The 23063-nt window shown below is 48.7% G+C and overlaps 1 protein-coding gene across 2 annotated transcripts in view; it reads right to left on the bottom strand.

Annotated features, from left to right (window-relative positions):
• LOC105185714 (RNA/RNP complex-1-interacting phosphatase) overlaps positions 1-23063 on the bottom strand; it is a 52920-nt gene that overhangs the window by 28350 nt on the left and 1507 nt on the right. For both annotated transcript variants that reach the window (XM_011145411.3, XM_019842611.2), the window contains exons 3-5: positions 4568-4599; positions 3341-3428; positions 660-739 (exon numbers count right to left, since the gene is read on the bottom strand). In XM_011145411.3, coding sequence (XP_011143713.1) covers positions 660-739; positions 3341-3428; positions 4568-4599 — 200 coding nt within the window. The remainder of the gene's footprint in view (positions 1-659; positions 740-3340; positions 3429-4567; positions 4600-23063) is intronic.

The following is a 23063-nucleotide window of genomic DNA, read 5'->3' as shown; positions in this document are numbered from 1 at the left end:
TAATATCGCATATATAATACTGCTTATAATAAAATGAAATATGAAAAAAAAATATATATATATATATAAATATATATATATAAAAGCGATATTGTATCAATAATATAATATAATTATATTATTATGAATAAAATTAATCAACAATAAAACTAATTATGTATTTATTTTAATTCCTTTCTTAAAAACATATGCACACGTATACATAGCGCGCATATACATAGTGCACACATACACACACACATTTATTAATTTTAGCTTATTTCTGGAGTTTTTTGGAGAAGCATTTGACGGATTTTAAAATTCAGAGTTGGCAATACTGGGTCCAACAGTCTAGCCTAGCCCTTGGCCCCAGTAACATGTAAATCGAAATATATCGCCCTAATTACTTTACGTTTCAGTATCTTGTTTCCGAAAGAGCCGTTATTATTTACGAGACCACCCACCCTCTCCCACAATTCTGTACGTCGGAGAAATGTATAAGCGTCTTTCGTCTAATAGAGCTAGCGTGTCTGTATGCGGCAATGTGCTCGCGACTGTGCGTTTCCTCGTTGGCGAATTCAATTTTGCGCCCGGCAGAAAAATTCTTTCTGAGTAACGTTTACCGTGGAGCCGTTACCCGTAACTTTGTCAATGAGACGAAAATTCATTTGCGTACTCACTTTTCAATCATATCCATAGGCGGTACCTTCCTTCCTGGTATAGCGATCTTCTCATATTTGACGCCAGCCTTTGTAAATTCCTACAACAGACACGTCAACGGTGTGTGAAGAATCGTGTATTGTTACGTAACGAAAGCAGTGTGGTCCTCCACGCAGCATGAAATGCAGACCCATTGATCGAACAGGGGTGTATAATTTGTTCGGTCGAGCTATTGTCCTCTTAAATCGCCCCGGAGGACTGCTGTTTTTAGCATCGCTAATAATTGTCACGCGCCAAACCATCGGTTACAAACGACGCGGGTAATTATCAAATGCGCCTCCGAGCGCAAGCGCGTCGTTTAACATTTTTGTAAAACTGAAAATATCGGACCTTACGAAGCTCGCAGAAGAGAAAAATGTGACCGTGGACGTAATCGACGCGAACGAAAGCGAGACTCACAGTCGTATCTCGTAAAACCTATATTTCGTATCTCGAAAAATTCTTGGCACAGGCGTATCCGCCAACGAGTGCTGCATATTCATGAATCTCTCTATTATTTGACTCTAGTCGGTCTCTCCTCGGACCTCAAACGCATTGCTAACGAATCGAGTTTTAAACGAGAGGGAGAAACCGCTAAATAACATAAAAATCGGGCGTTTCGAAGAAGACGCGAGTAACGTCCGCGCAAACTCACGTGTAATCGGACAAGATAAATAAATAGATTATTACGGTATTTTGTGCCGTGAGATACGGTAACACGTGTATCGTTATATAACAGAATAATGAAGAGAAAAATTTCACTTTACGAGATCGATGGCGTAATTCTAACCCGTTGTTAACGAAAGATATCAAGTTGGCAGTTACCACTCGTTTTTCCACCCTAATGACAGATCACGTCATAATAATCGATCTTTGCGGCTTTTAGTGAGATATTAGAAACTCGATCTTGACTCGATCGCCACAGTGTCGTTCTTAAAGCTATTTCGAGTTTATTTTCCTCTCCCCGACCATTGATAATACCTAGAAAATTCTTTCGCACACCCGAGAGTACCTGCGGCTCTCAATCTTGACGAAAATCGAATCTTGACAAAGAAGAGACAAGATTATGACTCCCGAAAGCGCCGTGGAATCTCAGGAAGACTCTATACGTAAATTCCTCCATATTTTCACTGAGGCATGTCTTCCAATCAAGATAATATGTACCACAGAGAGTGTCACGAGATGCGTATGTGTGTGCGTAGTTTGGATGTAAAAATTTACGTGGTAGAAATTTTCAAAATTAGAAGAGCATAAACCAACATTCTCCTCGACACCGTCGATAACATCTGCTCGAGCCGCGGCGAGGACGCGAGGTCCTTTGTCTCTACAAAGATGATCTCGTTTCCCCGTGACATCGTGACCACGAGTCGGGAAATTAAAGGACCAACTGGGAGCTTCATTATACATGTATAATGAAGCTCTAATTAGGCGTGGGTGACACCGGCAGATCTCTCTGTTAATTATCGTTGGCCCTGCGGCGCCATTGATGCTCACGATGCACGTGATTACACGCGAGCGAGCGTGTATGTGTGTGTGTGTGTCCGCGCGTGGTGTATTTTAAAATATATCTCCCTAGTGGAGAATATATTCGTCGCTATCCTCGCGTGGCAAATGGCTGTCCAAACGTCGGCCGGGCCGGGACAAAAAGCGGAAGATGGAGTGACCGAACCGACTCGACGACTTATTAATATAATTGATCGGTCTTCGACCCTGACAGCTTTGACCCAGAAAGAGCGCGCGCGCGGACACATTCTCGCAGACCGGCTCGGAACGTCCGTCGGCCGGCCGATCGAGAGAGAGTCGTTGGCAGACGGTCTCTCTATTCCAAAAATCTAATAATAAGTTCATTAGCTCGCGGTCCCTCTGCCCTCGCTACAAATTGCTCGGACCTCTCTCTCTCTCTCTCTCTCTCTCTCTCTCTCTCTCTCTCTCTCTCTCCCTCCCTCTCTCTCGAGCGCTCTTAAATACTCAATAAAGTCGGAACTGACCCCGATGCGATATTAGGACGTCGGGCGCGAGGTCGAGAGCCGGAGAGTGAAAAAACGCGAGGGCGGGCCAGGTGAAGTGAAGCTGGAGGGAAGATATGATAGACGAACGGAGATAACAGGGACGGTCATCGAACGATGAAGTTCGGAAGAGAAAGAGAGAAGGAGAAAGAGAGATAAAGAGAAGCTGGATATCTGCTCGATCAAGGAATGCAGCAGGTGACAGCTCGCGGGGGGACGAGAAGAGAAGACGTCTCTTGTCTCGAGTTACTGAGAGGCAGCAGGGGGAACGCGCGCGTGCATAAACAAAGCGAATTACGACTCGAAACTCGAACGATACGCGATACGCGTCGAATTAAATTCGCGGTGTAATATCAGCGCAGTCTCATCAGACGGTATCGCCCGCATGCGGCCGCTCTTTAACAACGGCGCGGCATCTCGGACAATTTATTCCCGCGCGCGACAATGATGATTTTACGATCGTACTACTATCGTGCCGCGCGAATCGTCAAACACGTCGCGCGAACGTCGCTGTCGCTTCACGAGTCGAGCTGAGTCGTTTCGGGGCTTGACAATAGCTCGATCAATACGAGGCAGTTTGGAGACATCCGATAATGATACGAAGCTCATATCTGTGTATGTGTGTGTGTGTGTGTATGCGCGCGCGCACGCCTTACCTTTTTGTCGTAGTAGCGAAATGTGTTTGTCAGGTCGACGATGTACTTGAGACGTGGGAAGTCCTGCAGCAGTTTCGCCGTCGTGAATCTGCAACAACGTACATGCTCGGGATTATAACGTGCGCCGCTGAATGGCCTCCCGAATTATCGATCGTTCGTAAATCGCCGCGCCGCTCGAATCGTAAAACGCGTAAGCGCGCGACGTCTTCCTCCGCTCGCGCAGACAGGCTGAAGACGGCGGGATCCTCGGCCGATCTTGAAGACACGTACGCGTAGAGATCCCTTTCGGAAGGGGCGCGATCTGTACGACCGGATGATATATTAAGGGAGCGAGGAATCTCCGAGGTCCCGAGCAAAGGGCTCGGATTAGGCGGGGGTGTCGGCCCAAATAGTTTCACCATCCCTTTCAATATATCAAAATCCTGCGGGAGACGTACCAGGTGCATACATGCGTGCGTGCGTGCGTGCGTGCGTGCGTGCGTACGTGCGTGCGTGCGTGCGTGCGTGCGTGCGTGCGTGCATGCGTGCGTGCGTGCATGCGTGCGTGCGTGCATGCGTGCGTGCGTGCATGCGTGCGTGCGTGCGTGCATGCGTGCGTACGTGCGTGCGTACGTGCGTGCGTGCGTGCGTGCGCGCACGCATAGGTACCGAAACGAACACCGGTCCTGCTTCGCCTTGGACGAGAACGATTCTCCATAAATAAACAACCCTCGCGCGCTCGTGTCCACGGCGAGATGTGTTATTAGAAAAAAGAGAAAGGATCTTACGAAATTTATTAGGATACCAATCGATTTAAAAGCCATTAAACGGCGAGCTAATGTGATCCGTCAGATTTATGTAGCTGACCAGAGTGAGAAGTATCGCGTCCACGAACGTGCACAGCGCCATTATGATCGTTGCTATAATTTCTACGAGCGCCGCGATTTATCGACGAACGAACGAACGAGCGAACGGGTGAGAGAGAGATTCTCTCTTTCTCTCTCTCTCTCTCTCTCTCTTTTTTCTTCTTTTTCTTTTACGCATCGGGTTACACGGCGGCGCGACACCGCTTCGTCGATCTCGCTAATGTGCTTTACTACGCTCATGCATCATCTCCTGTCGACTAGGAGAGAAATCCTGCACCGGGCCCCGTAAATGCGCCGCGGAATATCCGCGGAATGAAAGAGACGATCGGCCATGGTGTTTACACGAGCTCGCCAAACGACAAGTCATCGCGATACTACTCACCGTTGCTCCGGCTCCAGATTCTCGACAATAGCCTGAAACAGAAAGAAAAGAGAGCTCTCATGAGAGAATATCAGGAGAAACGTGAGAGTGAGAAATAATTAATAGCAGCGGCGCTCAGCGGCGGACTCGGCGTGCTCGTTGGTAAAGAGACCGAGAGGAGAGAGACTTTAAACGGCGTCTCTCCGAACGACTTCATCCGCCCGGTGGATGCCACTAATTTAAGTATCTCATCCTTGTAAGGTCCGCACGGATAGACGCAGCCGGCGGGAATGCAAGTCATCCACAGTTTCTGGTAATTAATAGCGCGAGCTTAACAGGCCGCACGAGACGATCGCGCGGCGCGATCACGGATCGCGTACGATTCTAACGAGTGATTGATTGACTCGAGTCTCACGTAACGGCCAACGATACGGCACGGCGACGTCGATGAACACGGAGGAAAACCCTAAAGGCACGCTCCGCTCCGCCCCACGAGGCCGGCGATGACTCGACGCTTGTTACACCGGGCGTTCTCCCCCTCTCCCCCCCTCCCTCGCCCGCCGCTCGCGGCATCGCGTGTCGATATCAAACACGTAGGCTGCTGATTCAATCTCGTCCGTGCACGTAACGTGTCATGACACGTATTTCGCTTTAATATCAAGTCTCAATATCGCTCGTGTCCGCGTGAACGTCTTCGGAAACTGTACATTCGCGGCGTTTAGATCCGAGAGCACGCTCATTAAATGAAATCACCGTCGAACAATTACGTCCAATTATTAATTGTGAGCGAAACTATTTTTCGGGATATGCATGTCTTCGAACAATTGACGACTTTCCCCTCCTCTCTCTCTCTCTCTCTCTCTCTCTTACCACCGATGTGAACCTGGCAAACAACTTAATAAAAAAAAAAAAAAAAATTCTCGATACGGTTCGATTTTACTTCATTTGTACCACTTTTTGTTTCGTTTGTACCTCAAAGGAACCGGAAGTATAGGATCTTGAAAAAATATCCAAGGGATCCTTCCGCCAATTTTTGAGATATCGCGAAACGGCCAACGTCATTCGAAAGAGAATCGTTTGTACCTCAAAGGGACCGGAAGTACGAAAGTAACCTTCCGACATATTTTGAAGATCCTGTACTTCCAGTTCCTCTGAAGTACAGACGATTTGAAAGGAGGTACAAACGGATACAAACGATTTTCTTTCGGATGGCGTTGGTCGTTTTCGGATATCTTATACTTGCTTGCTGGCTGTTTTCCCCCTCCCTCTATCTTTTTATTCTTTGAGATACAAACGAAACAAAGAGCGGTACAAACAGGTACAAACGAAGTACAATCGAACCGTATCGAGAATTTTTTTTTTTTATTAAGTTGTTTGCAGGTTCACATCGGTTCTCTCACCTCCTTCATCATATTCCCTTTGAGCCATTTTCTCGCGAAAATGGAAATACACTTTTGGATCGGGTTTCCGGCATATTTCCACACACAGATAAAATAGACGATGCAATTAAGGTCGGCTATCGGTTGACTGTTTAGCGTGCTTGCAAACAAGCCAGCTGCAAGCGGAACAGCGCTGTGTAAATTGCGCTTAATGCAAGGTTGAGGGTGTAATAATATGGCGTGTATATGCTATGTATACACGTTGATTTTAGATTAACAGGTTGCGGTAGAATGCGGCGCAAGGTAAATTGAAACTTTCGTTAGTCGGCTTGTAGCATCGCACCCGCTATGGGTGGGCTAATGATAATTACGGGTTTAGACGTAGCCATCCGATTGGCTGGGCGGAGAGATCGTATCTACGGATGAGTACGGAATGAGTATCGGTCGCATTAATAACGGACTCGCGGTATAGCTTTCGTATCCGAACGTAATAATCCGACGTTGACTAGGCGTGAGACCTTCTCCTAGGCCTCTTGATGGGCCGGAGTCCTGTCGCTCGCATGTCCCGCGCGTGGAGAAGTCCCGCGTCGTCTCGCAGTTTCGCAATCACCGTGATACAACTGAGAAAAAAAATTTGCAAGCGCGCCAAGTGTAAGCACGTTTACGCACGTGAGGTCAGCTAAAGAAAGTCTCGCATTGCGAAAATGCATCTTTCCTCTTTGATGTGATGTAAACGTGAAAAGAACAATTCAGCAAGTGCTCTTGTTGTGCAATAATAAAATAATGAGGTCTGTGACATCACCGGACAGGTAACGATTAGTATTAACATCTTGGAGACCGCACAACGTTGCGCAGGAACATTCGATCAGAAATTTGCCGAGTCGAAATTCGCGTATTTACGCTCCGAGCAAGGACAGAAGGCGAAGAAGTATAAATGCGAGGATTTACGAGCCTCCTCGGGAGAGGACATTCGCGGCACTCCTCGACGAGAAGTCTGAGATCGGCGGCCGTGGAACGTGGACCGCGATGAACAGAGAGAGAGAGAGAGAGAGAGAGAGAGAGAGAGAGAGAGAGAGAGAGAGAGAGAGAGAGAGAATGAGAACGGGGATGAGAAGAGGAGACGGGAGGAAATGGGAGAGAAGCAGGCAGGTAGCTTTCGGCCACCTGCGAAATTTACTAACCCCGCTTCGCGCGCGCCAGCAGTTTATTTTTCGCACGATATACTCCGTTCCTCGCGGTTGACAGCCGGATCGCTCTCACCGCTGATTCCACCATTCAATTTCACGATCCTTAGTCTAATATATGGCCCCGTCTAAATCAGGATTATCGTCCAGCGGACTGCGCCCGCATTGTGAATCTTCCTGACGGTCCGCACGAATTCGCGCGGCGTCCGTCGCGCGTCGGAAATTTCCCCCCAGCTGCGTGTCGCACCCTCCGGCTCTTATTCGCACGTCCTCATCAGCGTCCATTAGTGCAATCGAACGCGACACTTCGATTAAAATGATCCTCCTGATATATTAAATAATTTCACGAGAACGCGTCAAAAGCGCGAGGGAAGGACCTGGCGCTTGAAGATATTCGTCGCTTCGAAGCTGCACGGCGGAGCCTTGAGACGAGAAATCGCGCATTGACAAATTTGACCGACCGAAAACACAACGACGGGACGGACGTTAAATCATATTTCGCTGCGTGCCAACATGTCCCGTATTGGCGGTGCTACGCATAAAGCGCTGCGAGACATGCGCGCCGCGATGACACACACACACACACACACGTGTGTCGCGATCTTAGCAAAAGACTCGAGCGTGAACGAGAGCCACTTGCCGGTAAAAGTAGAACGGGGACTTGCATCTATCAAGAGACGCACACCCTCGCGCATTGGTGCGAGATACAAATTGGTGCGTCGTCGTCGTGCACGCGCGAGGAACTCGCGCGAGATGGGGAAAAGAAAGTGCGAGAGCGAATTTTGATCGAACGTGACGCGGTGCGAAGCCATCGGAAAAGTGCGGCCTCAGCGCGAGACGTAGGCGTCGGCCAACAGTAGGTGTCGATAATATTTATTGGAATTATTTACGAGGAGGGTAAGCTTCCAGGCCTTTGTATCGAGTGGGCCGTAATATCGCCGAGGTCCTCGTCTGGTCACTCGCGAGTCGCACCGACGTGAGAACTTCGGCGCGAACGAGGAGTACTCGCAGATTCAGGCGTGAGTTGATCGACGATGATCGACGCGGTGTGTGTATGTGTATGTGTGTGTGTTGAAGTCGCCCAATTCAAAATATGCGAAACGACCAATTTCCTATGCTTTTAAGATCACTCCCTCAAAGCATGGAGATCAGGAGAGATTATTCGATAAGGCTGAACACGATGCAAAATTACGCGCCACTAAATTTTGCTCGGGTTTTTTCTCAATCTACTTCACCCTTTTCCGTATTTTCGTTGATTCCACTTTTTGCGCTCGCTGTGAGCTCACTCGTAACGTCCCGAATAACTCCCGCAACTATCCGCGTTCAATACGCGACGAGCACAATAACGCGATAATTTGGCGGAGCATTATCGGTCTAACGTAAACTAGAACGGCGCGGTAATTTAAATTCAAGGGCCGCGGGAACAATGTCGAGCGAACAAAGGCAATCTCGTCATAGAAATAAGCGGGACGGTCTACGTGTTACTACTAGGTTAGCGAATTCCCTGTGGATGGCTCGTAAACTCTTGACCATCCCCGAAATCGTGCGTGTCTGGAGAGAATGACCAGGCGGAACATCGAGCGCTCGAGCGCTCTCTATTAGGAAAACCATTGTCCACGTTTCTCGCTTTTGTAACGTCGGCATGAAATTCTCTTCGTGTTGAGAACTGTTGCCGAAAGAATCGTCACCGACACGTCGGGGCATGATTGACGAGGCGTGGTGAGCGCTCCGGATCATCTGTTCCTTCGATCCGTACTAATTAACGGAGAGACGATCCGGCCACGTTTGCAAGATCGCGAGACGAATCCACCACACGCGAACAGTCCTCGAGAACAAAGGCGGGCGGAAGTAGGAATAAGAAAAAGGGGGCCAGCGACCCGCGAGGGAGGAACATTTCTACGCGCTCATATAGAATCGCACGGGGGGAGGCCATATAGACTGCTATATGACCGCCTCGAGCTGATATACGCGCGACGTTATCCGTATCTACTTACTTCCTCGTTTGGCAGAAGACTCGGAGCGATCCGAAATGGGTCACCTACGCGGTGACCACTACGCGGGAAGACGTGTGACGGCGAGGACGACGACGACGACGACGACGACGACGACGACGACAATGACGACATTCATCGGTCGTCATCGGTGATTTTTTTCATTGTCGCTGGGAGATCGCGTAGTCGATTACGCGCGTGATACCAAAGGATAAAAAGCATCTCGAGCGCGGTTGCTGTTGCTGCAGAACGATCAGCTTTTCGTCAGATTCGTATCGTGTAGTTGTCCGGAGAGTGTAGTTATTAACACGCTGCGCGTGACGTGTTGCATACGTATGTTGCAAATTAAAACGGCCTTTCTTTTACTATCCGAATAACCAGCGCATTCCTCGGGACTATTTTCACGCAATTTATCATATGTATAGATGTTTCCTAACACACGGAGACTAGTTTCGATTGCGCGAGATCTCGGATGACAAATGAAGCGCGCACGTCCATCAATCTCCGTTTCTCGCGTGCGCAGTCCTTTTGAAAATAGAAAACCGCGGCGAGGGTCCGTGGAAAATTGATTCCCCGTCGGGACGTTCCGTCTAATCACAAGTCGACTCGATATTCCACGGCGTGCTTTTACGATTCTATGATCGCCGGGAGGGGACCGATTGATGCAACGTCGATAAAAGCGAAAACCCTCATCTTCGAAGTGTTATTAGACATTTTGTAATCTGTCAAAAACCGACACAGTTATTACTCGGATGGATTTCCAAAGTGCTGCGGTTCTGAGCTCTTCGGGGTATAAATGACGCTCTTTCCAATAATATCAAAGTACCTTTTAGCAAGTATCCTGCCAGATCGCAAAAATAAAAAAAAAAAAGAAGGAAAAGAAAACGATGGAAAGCGAAGGAAGGAATAGTATCGTTCGCATCGACGGCACGTTGAGATTTATATTTTCTAACGCGGACAGGACACTACGTACGTTCAACAATTGATTACAGACGTCATACGTGCCGCGATACGACGTGCGTAACCTCGCCATTCTGTGTAGATAACGAATTAGTACCACTCCGACACGAGACTTTATAGACTAGCATTGCGCGCCGTGTGTGTTTCCTATCACCGCGTATCGTGGACGTTTTACCGCACGACGACGGCGGCTGCGTGTTTCCTAGCCGTGTATAAATAATGAGGCTGCGTCGGCAGCCGCTATAATTCAATTCACACCTGATAACCGCGGCCGTAGAATTTCCATATTACAGGCTCCGTAATAAAATTAAAAATATTTTCGGCGCGGTCCGCACGTCCGCGGGGGGTCTCTCCTTCTCTCTCTCTCTCTCTCTCTCTCTCTCTCTCTCTCTCTCTCTCTTCTCTCTCTCTCTCTCTCTCTCTCTCTCTCTCTCCTTACCGTCCTGTCTGCCGCGCTCCGCCCGAAAGGAGCCAGCCGAGGATTGCAAACCTCTACGTTCGCCGACTTCACGAATTTGTTCCTCGAATTTGCTCCTCGTTGTCGCCGGTGGTCCGTCGCCGGCGATGACATACGAGGGAACATATGCAAAACGATACCGCGAGAATACGCCGAAATATTTATCGGCCAGACGATCGGGCCGATCGACTAGACCGCTAGGCAACTAATTACGAGGAGCCTTGCGCGGATGAATGATGGAATATTTATGTGACGTTCCGGCGAAAAGGTAACGAACATTTGTGATCTATCGTCCTGTGCTATTTTCAGCGATGCATTTATTAGCTGGAGAACGTGTGAACTTAAATCATACGATCTTAAATCTTAGCGGACAGCAATCTTATTATAGATTACAATTCCGAGTGCGCTCTCTTGCTTCTTTTTTCTTCACACCTCTCCGGATTCTCCTTTAAATTGATGTCGGGTCGTAAATATTTAATATTTAACAATATTATTGTTGTACGCGCGCCTACAAGCGCGTTTCCGGCTCTGAAACGAATAAACGAATGAACGATTACTCGTGCGCGGGACTAACGCGGGGGGGGGGGAGGCCGAGGTAACTCGCTTTTCACGGAAGCCGCGTGTTGCGATGTCGATACGACGCACAGCACCCCCTTTGCGGCAATCGCGACGTCGCTGACGTGCATTAAGGGATATTATGGGCGGTGGGCATTATAGGAAGGAGGTTATAACGCTTTCGTGTGAGTAGCGCCGAATGGAGCGCCCTAGACTCTCTCTCTACTTTACTCTCCAGAGCTACGGTTGCGTGCCATCACTTTGCGGCCGTCGGGCTTCCGGTATTCACGACGCAGTTACGGCAAACGACCGAAATGACTTATATCAGCATTGGCATTTCCCAGTCAGGATCGAACAACGCCGCTTTTATTACGAGTCTCTCTTGCGAACGGGCATAACGCGGAAGGTCGTAACGACACCCGCGGAGTCGTATTATATAAGTCGCCGCGAGATGATGCCGCTATATCTCCGAAATTATAGAGAGAGACCCTCCGGGGACGAGTGAGAGGGAGGAAGGGAGGAAAAGAGCCCTTCGTCTTTATCGACACGACTGGGCGGTGTTTCTGTTTGATTTCCTTCCATTTCCTTTTTTCCTTCCATAACCCGCGCCCGGGTTATGCCCCCGAAAAGCAGCGTCTCGTCGGCGCGTCGGAGGTTCCAACGAATTGATTATTTTAGCTTTAGGGGGTGAGAATACATTATATATTAACGAACGACCGGCGCGACCGAAGGCAAGATTAACGACCCGCAGGTATTTATGGCCGTGACTTGTCGGGATCGTTTAAACAAATGTTTGTTTCTTGCCTAGCCGCGACCCCGCCTCGTCAGTTTCGTGTCGAAGGGAGGGAAAAGGTAAGAGAAAAGTGCTCCCGAGGATCTTAAAGGTCCTGCATCCGCTGCTCATGGCGCCGTTCGGTGCCACCACACTCGCACCCCCAACACGCCCCATTCGCAGTTGACTATCATCCTCACAGATGCCCAACTCTCTCTCTCTCTCTCTCTCTCTCACTCTCTCTCCCTCCCTCTTTCCCTCTCCCTCCACACTGTCTCGTCGTCGTCGATATTTTCCGCCAAATCGCGCGTCGCCGTAAAATTCATCCGTGCACGGCAGAGGAAACACGTCGAGGATAGCGGTAGACGCGGCGGCTGATCGCTGGCTAAACAAATAATTTCTCCGATATTGCTCTATAACACGCGTAACGAATCGCGCGAGCCCTCCCGATAGAGCCGACGCGCACCATCGCCGAGATTTACGATACAGGCGACCGGCTGCGCCTCTCGCCGCGCCGTTCCTCGCTTTTTCCTCGAGGACGTCGGAACTAATCGCCGGCGCAACAGAGTCGGTGGGAGGTATCCGGGGCTAATAAATTCGAAAATTTCCTCGCGTGTCACCGACGCGCCCCGGTGACACTCTCGTAAACAGACGGGCGATCCGGACGAGGGGAAGACCGGACGGCCGTGGCCATCGGCGGGCCGAAGAAACGGGCCTGAAGCAACGGCGGAAACGGGGAGACGGACGAAAGAAAGGTATAACCAACCGGTAAAGCGGACAGTGAGGAGATCGGGAAAATCTCGACAACGGGTGCGGGGAAGGGTGACGATGGCGGTGGTAAACGTGGGCCAACAGAACGGTGGGCGCCGGCTCATACGCGCGCCATTCATGGGAAATTTATGTACCAGAAGCATAAAGCCAGTGTGCCGCTTGTCTCTCGGGCCGAGAGGCATCCAAAACCACCGGCGAATCCACAAACGTTCGTTCCTTTCATCCCCCAATCTCTCTCTCCTTTTTTTATTCTATTCCCCCTATCCTAGTCTCTTTCTGTTTTCTTCTCTCTCTCTCTCTCTCTCTCCCCACCTCATCCCTCCACCCGCTTATACGATACAATCCAGGCGGATACTGCACTCCGTCACGTATAATGACGCTGAAAACAGAATGGGAGAAATCGACGGCGAAGAAAGAACGAAGGGGAGAAATCGGGGCGACACGAGGAGGGGGGCACTAGTCGAGAAATAAAGGAAAAGTAATACTATTGCCCCCTCAACGACGATCCCCGTCGCTCTGTGAGAACTTCCCGCAGAACATTTGCGCGGGCCATTATTTTCTCGTACTCGTATCAAGAGGGTGGGCCAGTGCATATACCGAAGAAATGGTCGCGCGTCTTAGCTGTAGTTTCTAAAAAAAAAAAAAAAGAAACTCTGCGATCGTCTTCGGCTTACTTGCTCGCTCGTTTCGCATGTGCGGCCTGCAGACTCGTCGCCATGCGACGTGATATTTGATATTAAGAAAACAGAGAGTTTTTTTATCAGTTTTTTCTTAATTTAGCATGATAGAAATTGTATGTCGCAATATAATAAATGTGGATTGACTCTGATAGAAAATGTGATATAGAGAAAACTCCGAATTTAATAACTCGGAATATTTAAATAATACGAAAGCTTATTAGTCACATCGGGACGTGAAAATTTATCGCGTTACATTTTATATAGATCCCTTTGGAATATTTCAAATTCACTCGGATAAGATCATCACATAAAAGAGAGTGAAGATGTGTGTAGATTCATTAGTTGAATAAACTCTTTACAATCTTTATCTGGAATAACGCAGTGTATGCTTCCCCCTTTTTAAACGGACTCAAAAAATGATTTAAAAATTATTCCATGATTATTCTTCTTCATTAATTTCCTTACTTCCTTTGTAGATTTTTAACTATCTGAAATGTTTTCGGGATGAAACGGTTACATGTATGACAGAGAGGAGGAGAACGAAATGTAAAATAAAATTTTCTCGATCTTGTGTGTACTCAAATATTGGTACTCGCAAATATTGGAACAATAGGTACTCGCAAGCAGCGCAATAAGATCGTTTAATACCCAAAAAAATAGTCGAGGAATCTATTTCCGTGTTTCATAAATATCTACAAAGAGATTGCGAACTTTAACTATCAGCTGGAAATACTTGACGATATCAATCGAGAGAAAACGTATACCGACGGAGAAGCGCGAGACTAAAAGTAATATGTTACAATAATCGTGTGCGATTTCATAGCGAATGAAATCAAGCAAAGCACAGCAGGACGGATACGGAGCCGTCGCACTAGATCCTACACACCCTGGCCAGGTATATCCTCCGGATTCTTTACGGCTCGCACCACCGCCTCGCTGTGCACGTACGTGTATAAGTGGGCAGTACCCGCGCGTAACGAAGCCTCGCAAAATGAGAGGAACGGCGAAACACGATCGGGTAAGGAGATAAGGACGGCTACTGCGAGATCTCCTTCACTCCGCGGACTTCCCGGAAAGAGGAGGGCCCCCGGAGATGGACACTCGCCATCTTATCTAGCGGAGATAGGCTGTGGCCCAGCTATACCGTATCTGATGAGACGCGATGGATGGGACAGCGTGACACTAAAGTACGAAACAAAAGTGTCCTGCACGTCGCCGCGTCCACCCCCTTCGGCGTGTGCGCACAGCTGCAAGAACTCTCTCACCTGTGTGAGAAAGGGGGGGGAGAGAGAGAGAGAGAGAGAGAGAGAGAGAGAGAGAGAGAGAGAGAGAGGGGCCGCGACGCGACTACCGACAAGAAACTTTTACTATCCGCTGGCCAATTCGCCGCCAGTTTCATCGGTGGACGAGCTCGTTCGCTCGCGCGACGTTCGTTAATTTACTGTGATGGACTGCATTCCGCGCGGATGAGTGGAATTTCCATCGCAATAGCTCGCTTCGATGTGCGAGTTGCTTATAGGGATATATGTTGAATTAGAAATAAACCTCGGGCGACCAGCAAGCCCGCGGAGTGAGAGGAGTATTCTTGACACTTTCAAAGATGCAGCCGTTGTGAAGATCACCGAGATAAAAATCGGAAATTTTCATCGATCTTCGCGTGACTTCGGGACGATTCCAAAAATCTCAAAATCCGGACTTTTGTCGTCGTTAGGTAAAGTTGACGGAACGATTGATTTTCGACGTATATTTCTTCTCGACAATCTCTCCAGTTGCGCGACGTTGCCCGACTGATGCGCGCAATCACATATCGCTGGCTCGCACTTGATCGGACACGGAGGGACCGCGAGACATTTGTATGCGGCGTACATTGGCACCAGTAAACATAGCCAAAGCGGAGGGATCGATATACATGTGTTAGCATCGCGCACAAATTTCGTATCGCGTCGTTTTCCATTTTGAAGTCGCGCCGCCGAGAGCGTGACAACGTTAGATTGGGCGCGGGACGACGACAGTGTCGATAACAAATAAAATAACCGGCAACGTCCAATTTAGTAAATGTTCAACACTCCCGCGGCGCTCTCGGGCATGGATAAAAACTAGTTTTATCAACAAATGACATGTTTATATGCTTTCTTCGGTGTCGATCGGCGGAACTTCGAAAGCAAAGTCGTTCTGGTGCAGTGGGTCTCGGCGTGACGCACGACGACCCCCTTTAGAGGCGCCAGCCTGCTAGAGGAAGAGCGGGAACAAGGCGACGACGAAGAAGAAAGGGAGGAATACGAGAGAAGAAAGAGACGAAGTGGGGAACGAGCGAAGGAGGAGGAGGAGGAGGAGGAGGAGGAGGAAAAAGAAGAAGAAGAGAAGAAGGAAGGCGTTCCGACGAAACGGAGCGCAGTGTCGGACCCAGATAAGATCTCCGAAACGGGGATCAGTAATATTTTACAAAGTCATCGAAGTTGCTCGCTAACTTCGGCATAAATTACAATCGCTGTCTCTCTCTCTCTCTCTCTCTCTCTGTCCCTCGTTCTCGCCCTCCCTCTCCTCGCTTTCTTCCCTTCCTCCGTCGTGCTGTTCATCCCTTTCATGCAACGCTCGGCTATGGGAACATGAGGATGCACCCACCTCTCCTCGGCGAGTGTTAAACAAACACTTACCGTTGCTAATAACACAGAACACGCGTTCGCCTCGCGGAGAGCCAATAAATCCGCTTATCTAACGAACGCGCACGGCCGACTGCTATGGGAACGTAATAGTAATGACGTGAGACGTGTCTCGAATTAATCACCGTGATCTTCCGCAGCGGGAAACGTATGCGAAGGGTCGTTAAACGTCAATGTAATCTCGAGATAACACCTCTCGTCAAAATCCACGCGTGCGGACGCCGCTTAATTGGATAATCTCCCGTATCAGGACGCGCGCTATGTATGAGGGGAATTTGTAACATTAAATGATGAACCAACTGAACGTGAAGAGAAGAACTGAAGAGAAGAACTGAGTTGTGAAGAGAAGAAAAAAGTCGTTTGACTCCTCTGAGCTGAAATATCCGGCTGGTTAGGTCAGGTTAATATCCACGTAAACACGCCAAACTACCGCGTCGAATAAATCTCTGAATAGTAATTCGTAACGACAAAGGTATTTCCGTATCACCTGCATTGAGATAAAGCAGAGATACGTCAACAGCGTATCGCGAACATCGGTCTGAAAATTCGACGACGGTGCTGAGCACGTCGTGCACGTGCTGAGTGTCGTGTGTGTCAGCCGCGTCGAGCCGAGTAGATGGTCCAAAGATCGGGAAGAAAGTTACGCCAAATTTCGTAAGTTGGCCGTAAGAGTTGTACGAGAACGTAATAGCGACCAGTAAGAGTGGCCGACTGTTTACCCACGAGATTAGCGTCTGCGACAAGGCACAATGTCGCCGTTTATTATTTCCGACAGTGACCAAATCGATAGCCATCGCTCACCGCGACGGCCGTTACTTAACATTATGTCGTAAGAAAAAAGTGAAAAAGGAAATATGAACAAAGAGGAGACGAAAGAGACGGTGAGAAGGACGCGGGGCACGGACCGTGACACGAATCGACGTCGTCCGAGCGACGATGAAGTTCGCCAGGAACTTGCTCATAAATCATACGTGAAAAAAAAAAAGATGTTCGCGGCTAATCCTGCATGGTATGCTAGCGAAAACGTCATGTGTGGCAGCCGTGAATAATGACTGGCCGCATGTCGGACGAATCGATTCGCCGTGCGTCCTCGAGACGCAACGCGAAACGTTGCTGCTCGATGATGTTCCTAAAATCACAGGAAGCGATTTGGATCGGGCGACGCGCTGCTCTCGCAGCATCGCGTCATTCGCGCGCGGCCGGCGCTTTTCCCGGTGCAGGTAAAAGCTTGTGTGAGAAATGAAAGGGTCTGGAAAAAGGTACCCTGCATTCTTAGGTTATCATAACGGAATTAATCAGACGACTCGGTGGAATGTTCGGGTACGGCTGAGGGGCAACGCCGTGGAAATTCTGACGTGAATATCGTCGACGAGAGATTCGTGAAAGCTCGAGAAAACAGACGCGTGCGATGTCTATAAATCGTCTCCTGTGTTTACGTGGAAAGTGTTATCAATCAAAGGAAAGTCGACTCGTTATTTCGAGCGCTAGCGTGCAATGACTTTGTAAATAATTTTTATATATCTTAAATGTTTCATACATGATGATGATCAATTTTCACACACACACACACACACACATAATATTGCATGAAATATATACATTCCAAACTGAGCATAATTTCAATTGCAAATGTAAAGGACGAATCGCCGCGTATTTCTTTCTCCGTGGTGCACCGTTAGGAAGGTGTGTTCCCCACGGAAATTTTAAGCAAATTTGAAACACAAAATGATCAAGGCCCCCATTCATCTTGGGCCCGAAGCACGGTGGCTCGTATCTTCGCTGCGACGAGGGTGAATGGCTCGGGTGTAACTGAGAAGTTAACGCGATAACCATCTCAATGCTTGGGATTTCTGAGGGTTGAAATACAGATATCACCCACGACGAGACGCTATCTATTCTCGAGCGATGCCTACCCGAGAAAGTGTCTACCCGGCCACGAATTAATATTCTACCACCGTGCAGAAATCGTCCACACTGTCGCGACGATTCCGAAAGAAAGAAAGAACAAGCGGCACAACTCGGTCGAGATGTGCGGTCAAATCCCGTATTCGACGTCCTCGCTATTGTTCACGGGGGAACGATTAAGAGAGGAACTCGATAGCTATCTGTCCCATTGTTCGGCCGACTGTACAACATACATGTATGAAAGTATACTTGCACATTGTTGCCCAGGAGTGGATAACATAACATCGTTAAAAGAGATAGAATATTGGCTCACTGTTGTTCCAACGTCTACAAGGTTCTTTCACTGATGAGCGAATTAAATATAAGCGATGCAAGACGACGCGAAATAAAGCATATTCGCACAATTACATCGCAGTAACATACGATTGGTATTACTTTGTTATTAATTTTATTGATATCCTTGCTTTATAGTTTCCAAACGAAAGTAAACAGATGCGTTTCGAAGTAACACTCAAGCATTAACCTGACAAGCTCTCATTCCGACGTGAAATTTCGAAATTCAGGGGCCGGAATCTAGCTGCAAGGCATCCTCCCAATTAATTTCTCTAATTCCCTAGCGCAGAGGGAAGATAACAGTAAAGCTCCACGAAAGGATGCGTGTGCCGGGGGTACATGACCAACTCCGAGATCCGTTGTACCAATCAGAAAAGAACGAGAGGACGATGGAAAGCCGACTCGGGGTGAAGCGTCGGCGAAGGGCGTATCACGTTTCGTGTGAGCCGATATTTGTTACAAGTTCTTATAGATGATGAAGAAGCGTTCCGCGCAGCACCAAGGCAGTCCCAAGAATGGGTGCTGGCATTGGGCCTTTGAGAGCCCTATTAACGAGAGGCCCCCCCGCGGCCTCCACTACTACCACCACCACCACCACCACCGCCGTCGCGCTGCTGCAACGGGCCCAATCAACCACGAGTCCAATTCGGGGCCCCGGCTTCGACTTGTTTTATGTAATGCCCGCGACGCCAGAATCAATTAGCCGTGGCACCCTCCTATTTTGCGTATGCATGCGCGTATATGCATAGCGGGCGATCCCGGCCGAAACTTATTTGCAACTGTCCTGCGCGCGAGTGAACGAGAGAGAGGGAGGGGAGAGAGAGAGAGAGAACGCGGGAACGACGGGGTGGACGAGAAAAACCGGTTTCGGGGCCGTGCGAGAGAGTTAGGCGGAAATTAAATAGCTCGGGACAAACGGGGGATCACAGAACGTTGTTGCTCGCCTCCGACCGTGCGGCGAATTAGGAACGCTAATTTTGCCGCTCGAATCCCGCGGATTCTTGACACGAGCGACTTGCGTGGATCGGTTGCGTAGGTCGCAGTTGGGATTAGGGCTAAGGGCGGAGCTCGAGGTTTCCTCTCAACGGACGATTCGAGCTCGACAATGACGAGGAGGGGATAAATTGGAACTGATAAATTGCTTATACGTATATATTATCCGCTATCGCATTACGCGATTAACTGCATGTACATATTATCTCGCAATTATCGAATGCGAATACTGTATCATCATATGCCTGGATCACACAATCGCACGTTATCACGATAATTTATCAGCGTACTTTCCACGATTCGATACATCGAGACGGCGACACATTACCGAAAGATAAGCGGGAAGCGCCGAAAAGCCGAGGCAAGCAGCAAGGTTCGCTTCTACGGAGAAAGTTGCCGGAAAGTCACTATCAGCGGCTACTATCGGCATCTCACCTGGCCTGACGCCATCAATCGCGCTATGTTGATCGAGAGAGAATTGTTCAACGCTGATTAATATTCGAGTTATCGTCGGCCATAATTGCCGTAAAAAATGGCCCGTCTAATGGCGCGTACTCCTCGGCGTGAGATAACGAGAGTCACAACGGTGTGAGATTATGTTGTAAGTGAAGGAAAAGAGAGAGAAAGAGATTCGAGAGGAGTGCGCGCGCGGGGAGACGCGGTCGGATAGCCAAGCGCGCGGCGCGGTCAATTAGGCGGACTATCGTTACGTGTTTTAATGAGATCTCTGAGAACGCGGAGCCGAAGGTATATAAAAGTGTTTTATGTCCTGTGAAACCTGGGCATCGTTGTGCGCCGTCAATTAGGAGAGAGAAAGAGAGAGAGAGAGAGAGAGAGAGAGAGAGAGAGAGAGAGAGAGAGAGAGAGAGAGAGAGAGAGAGAGAGAGAGAGAGAGAGAGAGAGAGAGACTATGCGCGCAGCGCCGCCCATAATCAGCATATGCAACGCGTTGTATGCGCGGCCCTCAGGCCTGATAACCAGGAAGCAAACGACCTTCCCCTTCCCTCCCCCTTCAGCCCACTACACCGACTTATTATTTTGGTAGTAAAAATGTCGAGGCACGGCTGTGGGCGCCGAGCAGTCCGAGTTTCCATGTTTACGCGAGGTGTCTCCTTCGACGGATCGTCGAGCGCTCGAACGGCATAAGAAACGCGAATCGAGGGAGCGGAGTGATCCGGAACGAACCAATCACCGTGATGTCGCGTGATAAGATCGTTTTCCCGGCCGATCGCAGTGTTGCGACAGCGGATTTACGAAGCCCGACCCGGCTCTACCCCGTAATCGGATTTCGAAATGCAGCATCTCGTATGTTATCGCTCGAGAGAGGGAGAGGGGGTCTCCCGATGCGGTTGTAGGTGCGTACAGGTGTTTTATGATCTCGTTCTCCGTTACGAACGACCATTAGAGATGACGATAAACAAGACTTAATTTCAGACTGCACCGTGCCGCAATTTGCGCCGCGGCATAGAGAAGACCGGGTTGAGTTGACCGTACGTTTTGTTTATGGATTTATCATGAGGAACAACGGGAGAGAGATCGCGAAACGTTCGTCTCAGAACACGAGTACTTCCCTGGGTTTTCTACGTAGGCAGTCTGAAAAGTTCTCCTGACCTGACGACACATACATGGCATTAGAAACTGTCAAACTATAATTGTATTGGAAAGTGGCATCCCTGATATAAACCCACGTAAAATTTTATTCGATCAAGTCAATCGAGTAGTAGCACCAGTTGAAAAAGCTTTGTGGAAGATGGCTGCCGCATTTGCTAACAATTGACCAAAAACGCGTATTCGAATGCGTGCATTTCTCGAAGCGTGTCTGGCACATTTTTCTCGTTTTAAGCAAAATAAAATGGATTTCAAGCTTCATTACTGTCTCATAACTGTTGATGAAACTTGAATCCATCACTATACACCAGAGCGAAAAGAACCTTCCGGAATCACACAATTTAATGATGGTACTGAATTATTGGAAAGACGTTGGAATAAATGTATTGAAGTTTCAGGAGACTACATTGAAAAATAAAACATATTTCACGGCAAAATGAATGTACTTTCATTGTTAGGCCGACAACTTTTCAGACTGCCCTCGTAAAAGGAACATTTTGTCACTTCTTCCCGACTTTCACTCGAATGCACAAACAAAGGCGCATGGCCTTGAGCCAACTTGACCCCGGGTCCCCGAACGTTTCGCTTAGCCAGGTGCAACTTATTAGACGAGAAGAATCGACGACGGCCACCGCCGCCGGCGTCGCCGTCGCGTGTGCCTGCTGAAGAAGGGAGCGCGCATACATCAAGCTTGTTTATATCTACGGAGGGAGCTCATCGCGCGCACAACAATACGGCAATTTGGCCGCGACCGATACGAGATCTCTTCTCTCGACGGACGTTGCTTTCCCATCCTACCGTTACACACCGCAGTCGACGGGAGTAAACCGCGGCTTTGCCCCCGCTGGCCCGCCGCCTCTCTTTACCTACGGTTCCCCGACGTCGCATCGATTTAACGGAGACCCGTGCCACGATCCCACGAGCGTGCGTGCGTGCGTGCGTGGCGTGCACACACCCACACACAAACACGTACACGCATACGTAGCGCCGACGCGTGTACCTGCCGCGTCGTCCATTTCGGGAATCCGACGCGATCTTATCTACCACGATGCAGCCGCCACGACCCCCGCGAAGAGAACCTTTGATTTAGTGCAGGCGGGAGGAGGATGAGGAAGAGGAGAAAGGGGAGGAGGAGAATGAGGATGAGAATGGAGAACCTGGCGGCGATGAGGGCGAGACGGGAAAGCGGCAAGATCGTCTTGTCTCGACGGCTGTAGCTGATGTGCGAGTTCAGCTCCAACGAACTTCGTTCGTAGAGCGAAGTCAAGCTCGAAAAGAGCTCGGAATTTCACGCCGATGCGGTGAAATTTCTCGGAATGTCTCGAGCTCGGACGAGTCTAAATGAACTGATCGCGGGAGGAATGATTAAGGCTTTACGTAATTTGTTCTATCTTGCGTAACATTTCGTCTACATATCTCAAGGATTGCCAATGACTTTAACGTGTGAGGAACAAGATATTTACACTATGCTCTTAAGGGGCAGAGGGGGAGAAGAATGTGTGTGTACATATATATATATATGTACATGTATGTATATATGTATGCATATACATTCGTACGATTTTCTTCTCATCAAGAAGAAATCTCGTCTATTTTTCTGTCGCTGAGCTAGGAATATTAAGCACTATATACTAGGTGCGCAACTAAGTTTCCAGGTTTCAAACATGGATGGCGCTAACGACACATGTAGTCGACATACATGTCTGAAGTTGTGTTTTTTTTATAGCTTGGACATCTGTTAACAATAACCAATCGTAATGCCGCAACAACACATCGCAACGGAAAAATATTTTTTTTAACAACGGAGATGTCGAGTTTTGTGCCAAATAAACAGCATTTGCGGGAAGCTTTGCTTTTCTGCTTTAACTTGGAAAAAAGTGCAGCTGAAGCACGTCGTTTGCTTGAGGAGGCCTACGGCGAACATGCACCATCGAAAACTACCTGTGAAGATTGGTTTAAACGCTTCAGAAGTGGCGATTTCGACACTGAGGAGCGCTCCGGAAGACCAAAACCGGTGGACGCCGATCTGCAAGCGTTATTGGACGAAGATGATAGGCAAACACAAGATCAACTTGCGGAGCGGCATTAAACATGACTCGCCAAGGTATTTCCAAACGTTTACATGCCATGGGAAAAATTCTAAAGGAAGGAAAATGGGTGCCGCATGAGTCGACTGAGAGAGACAGATGGAAAATCGAAGAGCCACTTTCGAAATTTTGCTTTTGCGGCATGAAAGAAAGAGTTTCTTGCATCGAATTGTTACTGGCGA

Source organism: Harpegnathos saltator, unplaced genomic scaffold (genome assembly GCF_003227715.2).
Source record: "Harpegnathos saltator strain DR-91 unplaced genomic scaffold, Hsal_v8.6 scaffold56, whole genome shotgun sequence".
Lineage (NCBI taxonomy): Eukaryota > Metazoa > Arthropoda > Insecta > Hymenoptera > Formicidae > Harpegnathos > Harpegnathos saltator.
This window is presented reverse-complemented; position numbering and strand designations above follow the sequence as displayed.